This window comes from Peromyscus maniculatus, chromosome 9 (genome assembly GCF_049852395.1).
Source record: "Peromyscus maniculatus bairdii isolate BWxNUB_F1_BW_parent chromosome 9, HU_Pman_BW_mat_3.1, whole genome shotgun sequence".
Classification (NCBI taxonomy): Eukaryota; Metazoa; Chordata; class Mammalia; order Rodentia; family Cricetidae; genus Peromyscus; species Peromyscus maniculatus.
The window spans coordinates 42,409,421-42,420,476 of NC_134860.1; the positions used below are offsets into that span (position 1 = coordinate 42,409,421).

An 11,056-nucleotide genomic window follows, 5' to 3' on the forward strand; every position below is an offset into this window, starting at 1 on the left:
AAAAGATTAAAGGGTTAGGTTAATCATGCAACAGACTTTGAGGCACAGTCAAAAGCCTGTGGCTGGCCTTGAAAACATGGTAGGAAGGCAGTCACAAATGTAAAAGACCATTTCAAAGCAAGTATAGCAATGCCCCATGGGACTTGGAGTGTGTATTCTTCTGAGGAGGCTTCAATCCAAGGGTGGAGAGCGCCATGGGTTCAAGTGGATTGTGGCTTCTTTGGCCTCCTCAGTTCTCTCAAAGCTGTTTTGTGAGAAAGAAAGGCAATCAGTCCCAGAGGCATCCTGGCTGGGCCACAGGCTAGACAAAATCAGGGCCTATTCACACTGGAAGCCAATGTCAAGAGCCCCCAGTCCCCATGAATGCCATGGCTGCACGGGTTGGAATGCAGTGGTGGCTCACTTGCCTGTGATACTTCCTGCTCCTGCTGCAGCAGCTCTCTCTGCAGGAGGCTCTCATCCTGGGCTGTGACATGTTCCAGGTCATGTTGGAGATTTTCTGACCTAGAGGAGGAAGGCAGTTAGGGAACAGGCCTGGTGGGGACCTGCTGTGTCAGCTGTTGAGCCTGAACCAGCTCTAGTCATCTGGACAGTCCAGCATGACCTCTCAGCTCAGGTCATTCCTTGATTTCCTAGGAGAGTAATGTCAAAGTGCACCTTAGCCTGGATTTAACTCTGTGTTTTAAAATCTGCCAGAAGACAAACTGAGAACTAGATCAGTGCTGGACAAGAAAATCCACACATTTCTACAGCTGTCCAGATACAATATTTTGAGAAAAAAACATAACAGTGTATCAAGGTCTGAGTGACAGTTCAGGGCAGATGTACATGGCCCTAATTAGATACCAGGTTAATGAGTAACCTGGGAAACTGAATGTAGTCCCTCTAGAGAGCCTACAAAATAAAAGCAGTGAAGGTTCTGATTATTCCTACAGCACAAAGACCTGCCTGAGTTCAACACCTCAACCCCTAAATAATCTTATGTCCAGAAAAATCTTTTCTCAGGAGACAGATGCACACTGCAGAGAGCTTATAATCAGCAGGAGTGTGCTGCATGCAGATCTAACCAAAAGTAGGAACTTCTCTTTAAATGTGATGTTCTGGAAGGAAAATAAATTAACAAGAGAACACACTGTCCTTCAAAACTAACCCTCCTCCTGCTAGGTTGAGGACTACCATAGGGAGATTTGTGGGGAGACACAGGGGACACTGAGAAGATACTAGAGATCTCAGAAGGGAATAAGGAGTACACATTCCTCAGAAACACTAAGGCTCAAACATAGTGTTTCCTGGAGAAGTTCTTGTTAACAGGGCCAGCACAACACCCTGAGGTGGTCTTTCACTGCCTGTGGATGAGAGCCATCCAGATGGGGAGATTCCAAAAAAGGACAGAGATATAGGGACAAGTGACCTACATCTTTCTAACTACTCCTCCCAGTTTGGGCTCCTACCTTATCTCATAAACACTGAAGTGATGTTGCAGCTTTTCTGCCAAGTCCCTTTGCTGGGTGACCAGCTCCTTCTGATTCAGCAGGCCCTTCAGTTTTTCATCCAGGCTTTCTTGCTCCTGTTCATTAGAAGATTGTGTTCTCAGGGGAGATTTCTCACTCTCATGCACACACATAAAGTCAAGGACATACATAAGTACATTTATGCACCCATACAAGCCCACTGTAATGCACTAACATGTTCAATTTCGCTGCCAATTCTAATAAAAGGAGCAATCACCAGTAATACTATTGAGAAGAAGATTAACTTTCTTTGGATGAGAAATGAACACAGTGGCAATTAGAGATAGGCAAAGTACTTTCTCAATAAAGTTAGTTGGTCTCCATCATCATTAAAAATATAAAGAGTAATTTCATAGAAAAACACACACATGAGTTTACACATTCACTAACACTAGTACTTTTATGCACCCATATCCCGAACACACACACACAAGCATTTACCCCTACACATACAGGAAATATGGGCACACAAACACCCACTCACCAACAGGAGGTCATATACAGAAACCAAAGGAACACTAATGTCCAAATAATAGTCAGCATTCACACACAGAGAGAAGTTAACCCACACAGATGGACACAAATGCACGCACGCGCACACACACACACACGCACACGCACACGCACACGCACACGCACATGCACATGATATAGTCAATAACACAATGTCGGCAAGTAGATGCACTGTTAGATTCCGTGTTTTGAAACCAATGAGAAAAACAAGACATTTCCTTTGTGTTAGCTCTGTGTAGTGAAAAGGAAGAAGTCTAGTTTTTATTTTTAAAATAGGTGTATTGTTTGATTTTGTGATTTATTAAAGAACATATGTATACCAAAGCAATAAAAGTGTATAAACACAAGAGAAACTACTCCCTCCTTTTTCTTTCTGAGCAATTGAAACTTGTGACAATTAGATGAGACAAAACAAGACAGAAGGACCCATTGAAGAACAGGAAATCCAGAGTCCTGGCCAGTGCGAAGAGCCCAAACAGATAATTTGATGTTCAGTGAATGACCTTGGTTCAAGGGAACAAGAGAGTAAGCAACAAATGACAACATGGGGTTTCATTATGTAGTCTCTGAACACACTGGTGTATGTACACATTTACATACACCTGTAAGGATCACACACAGAAAACAGGAATCAAAAGCAAGCAAAAAAAAGAAGAGGATATCATATTGAGTAAACAGATGAATTTAGATTATGCACATCAGATGTTTCCACAGAGGCCTACACCAGATCTATCCATCTTCTGGGGACTAAAACTGCCTAGAGGAGAGCACACAGCTTAGTCAAACTATGTTGAGATGATTGGAGAAAATGTTCTCTTCAAGCCTTAAACCTGTCACCCCAACCCTCAGGCTGTCAAAGTCCACCCACATCTATGGTCATTCAGTCAGCTCCAGACTGGAAACTCCAGGATGGGAGAACTGCCCAGCACCACTCACAGAAAACAGGGCTGACAAGCTGATACTCAGCTTCTGTGAGTGTGACCCAAGAATTAAGCTAAAGAAAAAGAACAAAATGGAATGCAGGAAGAAAGGACAATTCCACTTGCCATGCCAAAAGTTGACAATGAAAAACATTCACTTGGCATTGTCTAGGGTTCTAGTCCTTGCAAGCTGCTTCCTACTTATGATCTCACAGGACCCCAGAATGCAAATGAGCCACAGGCCACTGACCTAATCAATGAGAGCTCTGTGATATTCTACAAGTAGCTCCCTGCATGAGAGATTCTAATATAATGACATGTAGGTGTGTGGTATCTCACAGACCCATCTCTCTGAATGTACTGCAATTTCAGCAGACCAGGAGGGTTTGCTTTCCAATCAGCTAGTATCTACAGGAAGACTTGTGAATGATCACAGAAATGGATTCTGGATGGGTGGGTGGGTGCTTACATGGGTGTTTTAATTTTATGGTTGGACAGTTGGGAAGTCTGCCCCTACTGCCTCAGCCTACCTGCTGCTGCTCAGCACAGGGGTCACTCATCTTCTCATGGGCCTCCTTTAAGAGCTTCTTCAACTTCTCACAGGTCTCATGCTCTTCAATCTGCTCCTTCCACAACAGCATGTTCTGATGTCTCAACAGATGGACATTGTTCCTTAGCTGATTACACTCTGGTAGGATCTGGCCATTGAGGTAACTAAACAATCACCAAAACATGGTGAGCCACAGTGAGCCTCTATTTGCCATCCTGCATCCAAGTACCACCAACCATGAAAAGTCTGAGGTCAACAGAACAAGAATGGAGCTCTCAGTAGACTAGCCAGCATCACTCAAATGCAGGCCAAATCCAGAGAATAGCCAAATTGCAGACAAATTCAAACTACTTCTGAAAATCCAGGTACCAAAAGGGATCTTGTCCCTCTGAGAAAAGGGTGCAGTCCACACCTATGCTTAACTGTTCCTGATATTGGGAAAGCATCAGCAGGTAGAGGCAAAACACTCTGAATGAGGGCAGAAGTTCCAACAGGAATAACTTCTCTCTACAGATCCCAGGCAAATCAGATCTGTGAAGCCCCTGCCAGCACCCAGAGAACCTGGGCTTCAAGAAATCCCTTCATGGTACAAACCATTTTTCTGTCTTAGGTCTCCTGAGTTGGGCAGGACAATAATAGGAGGGCCTCAGTGTTTGTTCACACTTAGCAAAATTGAGTCCAAGAGGCAAAAACTGAAGGGCCACAAGGCAGGCTATGGGCTCACAGGCACACAGGCTAGAACCAGAGCCCTCACTTTGAGTCAAGGACAAAGAAGTGCAGAATCAGTCCCTCCCAAGCTATTGGCCACTTACCTAAAGTATTCAGTCTCCTCCATCAGCCCCTTGCACTTGTCCAAGGCTTCACTCATCTCCAATGGTATTTTCTGGAGAGCTGACATCACCTGCTTGTGTTCCATTTCAAGCATCTCTGTTTCAAAGTTCAGCCTGTGGTAGGGCATGGCCCCAGGAAAAATGAACCCCATGAACACAGGCAATAAGGATCACATAAATAAGGCTGTGTCATGGACTACCCCAGCACAGTAGATGCCACAGCCTGGTATTTAAACACTGGGACTTCCTGGAGCTTATTAAACATTCTATCTTGTGCTCAGAACATAACAGACAGAAGGTTTAAGGTGAGGGATCCAGTTCATGAGCACCCAGAGAGGCATGGAGCTATAGATAAGTGCTCTAAGAAGTTGCCAGGAATCTGTGCCACATATCTGAAAACACAAGAAACGTATTGTAACATTTCTCCTATCTCTAGAACAGGGATTCTCATTCCTGGGTGCCAATAGCTACACAGAGACCCAGAGCAAACAATTAGTATTTGCAGGGAGGAGCCCCAATTTTGGAATGGTTTTATAAACTGCACAGTGATTCTTATGTTCTAAAACGGTGAGCACAGTGACCAGGAGGTGTGATGCTCAAAGTGAGGTTCCCTTGCTTCACCAGTGCTGTAATATGGACCCATGTTAAATCCTCAGACCCTTTAACAGACCCAATGCTCTAAGGATTGTGCAACACACACACACACACACACACACACACACACACACACACACACACACACACAACATGAAATCAGGATGCCCAAGATGTTGAAATGTGGCATTGACACAGAGTATAAGAAGACCAGAGGGGAGCTTCTGGCCACACCCTTAGTCAGATGAATAAACCAGGGCCCTCCAGCTGCTTTCATGAGCTTTCATACACAATCATCTGCTGGTCAAGTACAAAGACTCTCCACAAACTCACAGTACCTAGCATCTCCCACAAGCTAACACCTGTCAAGGTCTCTTGAAGTACATGTTGAGGGTTCACACACTACCATCTCTATCCCAAGAGTGCAATTGATGCCACACATTCTGCTTTTCATTTGAAGGAAGCAGAACAGCCTGTGTCCCTATCTCATTCCTCCCCAGGTTCCAAGTCTGCATCTCAAAGGAACCCATGAAAACTAGTTTAGGCAGCAGGACACCCTGGAATTTCAGCCTCCTGTTCCTCAGGAAACCTGGGATTGATACTGTGGTTTCAAGAAGGTCAGCAGAGAACTGCGCATAATGACTACCTGTTGTTCAAATCCTTGCAAGTATAATTGGCTAGGATACCACGAAGCTCGTTTCTCTCACATTCCATGTCTTGTAAGCGAATGGTGAGCTTCTCGATTTTTTTCATGTCTTGTTCCTGCTCCTGCTCAGTAAAGGTGGAGAGTTGGGATGGTGCCTTTCAGTAGTCCCTGCAGGTAGATAAAACAAATTAACTTGTATTCTTGAATGGCAAGGGCCAGGAGAGACCATGCTGAATCCCAAGAAGAAGCCTAATGTAATGAACGCTAGGGACCCAGTGAACCTTCCAAACAGCAGGAAAATTGTGCTCAAACTCTGCCCAATGAGCTCTGTCTCTGTCCTCAACCACTGTGGATAACTATGTGCCTCTCTCCCTAATGCAGTACCCTGGCCCTGGATAGCATAAGCAAGACCAGCCAAGTAGAATTGGAGGACAGTGTCAGCTACCATCTGATGTGATTCAAGCAAAGCCTGTTGTCCCTAGAGCTTAGCAGCACCAAAACCTAATCACATGTGTTCAGGACCAAAACATCTGCTGATGTGCTGTGTGGTCTAGGTGGTTTCCCTCCCTTCCTATTGGCATCAGATTTCCATGGAAACTGAGTAATCCACTAGGATGAAGTACAGCAACGCCCTACCGAGAGAGGGCTAGCTCAGTGGTCTGTTTCTCCCAATCGTCTTTCTCAGTCAGAAGGAATTGAAGGAATTCCCAGAAAAGCAGCTGCAACCTGGACAAATCATGGCTCTCCTAAACTAACCTTTAGAAACTCTTGACTCTGGGTCTGCTCTTTAGAAAGCCAGAAAAGCTGGACTCACCCATTACTACACAGAAACTCCCAGCTGCTGAGCTACACTACTAGAAATATCAGCTCAAGTTCACCTCCTCCAGGAAGTGTCTTGTCCCCTGCCCTGGACTCACTCTGCCTTTCCCAGAACCATTTATTTCTCCAGGTTTTACACTGAGACCAAAGGCCAGCTTCCTTCTGCCTCTCTCTGGTCACACCATGTCCATGGGAACTGAAGGAATAACCCACAGACATTGGTGTTGCCACAACACTGGTGACATCACAGAAAACACCAAGCACTCTCCATGATAAAATAGAATCTCCATGGAAGGGATGATTAGGGTCACCCCCGGCAGTCCTCACTTATCCACTAACTAGCTCTTCTGCACTTCATCAAGAGCCATGTTGCCCTTCCCAGCAGCCTTCCCAGAAATACAAGGGAAGACCTTCAGCACCTTCTCCTTACAAAGCCAGAGATCTCTTTCTGTTTCATTAGAATATTTTCACTACTTCATGTATGGGAATTTGAAGACTCACTTCAAAATACATCTCAGGCAATGATTTTGCCCTTCTTGATATCTGTAATCAATAACATGAGAAAAAATGTTGCTAGGGAATTAAGTCAGAATGGTGAGAAGGAAAGGTTGATCCTCTGATGTCAATAAGAACATTGTGCAGGATTCACAAGGCTTTTTACAATATATGGATATGGTAGGAGTTTGTGGGTGTCCTGTCAGAACAAAGAAATGTCCCTTAGTTAATGAGAAATATTTCCCTGAATCATCAGCAGAATAAATTCAAGTCAACACAACATTAGCAAATGTGGAATCAGTTAGTGACATGTCAGGCTGGATGGTAAGAACTGGGACTCTGCAGGTGATCCCTGAGACACAAGATCAAACACTGCCAGGAAGAGTGATGGTCCATTCCTCTACTCAGGTGTCAGGAAAGATGAATGGCTAGTGAGAGGCCCGACACAGATAAGAAAGGACAAATGTGTCACAGTCATGGGGACAATATGTAGTGTGTCACTGCTATGTTGCTTCACCTAGTGTGACACAGAGACTAATTTCTTGATCTGGACCTATCTGTGAAGATGCCCATGCCCTTAGGAAGGAGAGGGGCACAGCCAGTTTAAAGAATACTCATGGGAGCATGAGAAAGGCAGGCAAAGGACACAGGAGACATATGAGGTGTCCTTTACTTTAGACCTTTCCCAGAGCCGCACATCACACTTATCAATTTCCTGGCAGCCCTGAAATGAGGAGCTACCACCATGTTCAGCCTGGATGGTAAATTCTGCAGAAGACTGGACTGTAGTTTCAGGAAGGTACTTGGAGGACCCAAGAATACATGAGTGATGTGGGGTAAACTATGTCCATTCAGATGTTCTCTCACCCTGACAACCAAGTTAGACAAAGTTAAGTATCTCAGTAATTCCCTCGTCTAGAAGTCAAAGCACAGTACTGCCCTAGGCATTACCTCATCTCAGTCAAATCTGACCCACTGAAGGATCCTCAGGAAGTAATTGACAGGTGAGTTTTATCCTAGCAATTTCTCAATGACAAGACTTGAGTCTCCCCCTCTGTGGATGTCAGTTCTCCTATCTCTCTATAGTGAGTTGGATGTCTCAGAAATCAGCAGGTTTCCTCTCTCTCCCTAGACAATATGACCCAGGGGACAACCTCCTAAAGCTTATTCACAGCTACAGAGAATGCTCTGTAGCTTCAGAGCCCAGAGCCAAGTGCTTTGAAAAACCAGGAGAAAATTGCTACAGTCACACTCAGGTAGTGTATGGAGGACCACCTCACTTGCTCTTTGCTTCAGACTCTCCTGTTAATGGGGACCTCAGGCTTTGCCAGGGCACCCTCCTTCCCCTATTATTACTGGCACACAACTAAAGGACTCCAGTGTGTGGGGGAGGGAACACAATTATGGTACAGAAATCTCATTACTTTCTCTGTGCCTCCTCCCCACGCAGAGTGAAAGCAGATGGTACACAGCAAAGCAGCTAAAGTCTTGTCAATTCCTGAATCTGCCAAACTAACCATCATGGATCCTTGATCTGGGTCCTCTCTTTAGGAACCCAGAGAAGGATAAGCCTATTCCTTTCCACAAGTTCCCAGTTCTTGAGCCCTAGCTATGGAGGCTCAACACCATCACATCCAGAATGTTGCCCAGCCCCTCCTAAACTCACTGTGTCTTCCCCAGGTCCTGAGATTTCTCCATGTTGTCCAGTGAGACCTAGGGCCTGCTTCTTTCTTCCTCGCTCTGGTCTCTCCATGCTGTGTATTCTCTCTCTCAACTAGGTGCCTCAGTCTTGACCACATCTCTGTAGGTGAACCTTACAGCACTGAACTAATGTCCTAAGCTCACGTGGTGTTGCTACAACACTAGTGACATCACGGGATTCCAAGAGCTCTCCAGGATACAGTAGAATTCCAGAGAAGAGACTGCTGATGTCATGGGGCACAGCCTTTGCTTCCTTGCTAATTCTTCATGAGCTGACCAGAAGCTGATGTTTCTTTCCAGGAATCTCTGCTGTGACACCGGGGAAGCCATTCAGCTCCTCCTCCTTCCAAAGCTAGACATTTCTCTCTGCTTCATTTGAATCTTTTCACTACTTCACCATGAGGAGTTGGAAGCTCATTTATAAACACTCACCATAGTTGGCCCTTCCCACCCTATGGGGAGGCTACTCATTACCCCCATATTTTCCCAGAATACTCTTCAGTAGGAGCAGTAGTAAATATTACTTAGAAGTTTAGAGGTGGGAGAAACAGTAAGAAAATACAGGATAGCCTGGAGAGGAGCTGAGTGTCCCTGCCCTAGGCTATTTAAAGGAAAGCCAAGGGGTGGAGCAAAAGACCTCCCCCCAGTGCAGCCAAGTGCTGACCATCTCAGACACCTGCACTCAGGCCCGTGGTCCAATCATCCTCTCTATACAGATCTGCTGATTATAACCACTATGAAACCTAAAAATGGGCCCCAACCCCATTCTAATACCCATACCCAATAATATGAGAAATAAAGCATTCCAAGAAATTCGTCAGGATGATGTGGAGGAGGAAGATTGAGTCCCTTGAAGTAAACAAGTGCCTAGAGAAGGCTAAGGTTAAGGGAAGGTGGCCATTGGGAATTTGTAAGTGAGCTGAGACTCTTATGAGACCCAAACTGTTGTAGAATGTCCTCTCTACATACACCATGTGTTAGTCAGGGCTCTGTAGCACAACAGAAGTGATAAAATGAATCTCTCTATATATTGAAAAGAGATTTGTTATAATTACTTACAAGCTGTACTGTGGCTAATCCAACAATGGCTGGCTATGGATAGGAAGTCTAAGAATCCAGTAGTTGCTCAGTCTACAAGTCTGGATGCCTCAGCTGTCAGCAGTCTATGCTGTAATCATAAAGTACAATGCTCTAATGCCAGTGGAGAAATGGATGTGCTAACAAGGTGGAGGAATCATAGACAGAAAGAAAATCTTCCTTCTTCCAGGTTTTTCTATAGGCTTCCAGCAGAAAGCATGGTCCAGAATACATCTGGATTAAAGATCTGATTTAAAGGTGTGACTTCCTACCCCAAAGATCCAGACTAGAAATAGATCTTTCTACTTCAAATGAAGTAGAAATGGCCGACAGCTATGTGCTCTATTTTCTGGGTGTTAGTTGACCTTAGATGTAGTCACCTGACAACAAGAACAGTCATCAAAGTTGTGTTCTCTTCTTCACTGGTATTCATGAGCAATTGACCAGAGGGTGAAAGGAAGGAGGGATGATGATCCAAACTCACATCTGGATCTCCTGTAGATCTCATGTCATGATGATGTTCAGTGGCCTTTTTATGGCCATGGATGGCTAATATAGGATGATATCTCTCTGTGCATTCTTGGGTGGGAGAGATCAACTAGAAACCCAGTTACAAAAGAATGCAGTCGATCTCTGTAACTGAAGATTTGGAATTCAAATAATTATGCTATGTCAGGTAGGAACTATGTTGGAAAAGGGTCCAAGAGGCAGAAAATGGGTACCCCTTCCTTAAAGAAATAGGAAGAAAGATAACACACTGGACATGTCAGAAAGAGTAGGGTGTCAGAAGGAGCCTGTGAATTTGGACTTGAACACCTACAGGCCACATCGTGCTTACTCCATGTATTCTGAGAAAGGAAAATCTCCTACTGAAGAAAGGAGAACCCTGGGAAGACGTCTGTGGGGTCTTCATTGTAAATAACAGCTAGTAGCCTCCTATTGTTTTCTTAGCAAAAACGATTTATTAAGTTTGAAGTTTCTCTGGTGTCAAAGAGGCAGGATTTGGAGACAGCAGCAACAAGAAACAAATCATACTCCAGAGTTAAATCATCTTACAGAGCTCACCACTGACACTAGCATGATGAGCATGGACATGACAGTGTGTGCCACCAAGAACACTGGGTTTGTGCTTGTGCTGGTTTAGAAGTTTTCAAAAATCTATGGCTCTGAAAATGGGATACAGCCTTCTCCAAATCATCAAGCAGAAGAGGCCCATCCATTTCTTTAGAACATACGCTTATAAGGGGCAGGAGTTCTAATGGGAACTCTTCCACCAAAACACTGCAAGGATGGTCAAAGGTGCTGGCAGCCAACAGCCAATCCCCATGCCCACCCTGCAGCCTCCAAAAGGGGCTTCAATAGTCAAATTTACCAAATTTTCCTTTGTGGCTTGTGTGATT

General features: G+C 44.6%; 1 protein-coding gene across 1 annotated transcript; it reads right to left on the bottom strand.

Moving 5' to 3' along the window:
* Window positions 1–311: 311 nt before the first annotated feature.
* LOC143267122 (disks large homolog 5-like) lies at window positions 312–8,525 on the bottom strand. The gene is made up of 5 exons (XM_076544031.1): window positions 5,565–8,525; window positions 4,307–4,438; window positions 3,475–3,658; window positions 1,452–1,567; window positions 312–504 (listed from the first exon to the last, which is right to left on the bottom strand). The coding sequence occupies exons 1-5, from the start codon at window positions 5,669–5,671 to the stop codon at window positions 312–314; spliced, it is 732 nt and encodes a 243-aa protein (XP_076400146.1). The 5' UTR covers window positions 5,672–8,525.
* Window positions 8,526–11,056: the final 2,531 nt, after the last annotated feature.

Excerpts from the sequence above, each read along its gene's own strand:
- LOC143267122 (XM_076544031.1), bottom strand. The coding sequence starts at position 5,671 with ATGAAAAAAATCGAGAAGCTCACCATTCGCTTACAAGACATGGAATGT. Across the intron at positions 4,439-5,564 it reads TGCAAGGATTTGAACAACAG|GCTGAACTTTGAAACAGAGA; the intron begins GTAGTCATTATG and ends GCCCTACCACAG. Across the intron at positions 3,659-4,306 it reads GAGGAGACTGAATACTTTAG|TTACCTCAATGGCCAGATCC; the intron begins GTAAGTGGCCAA and ends GTGATTGTTTAG.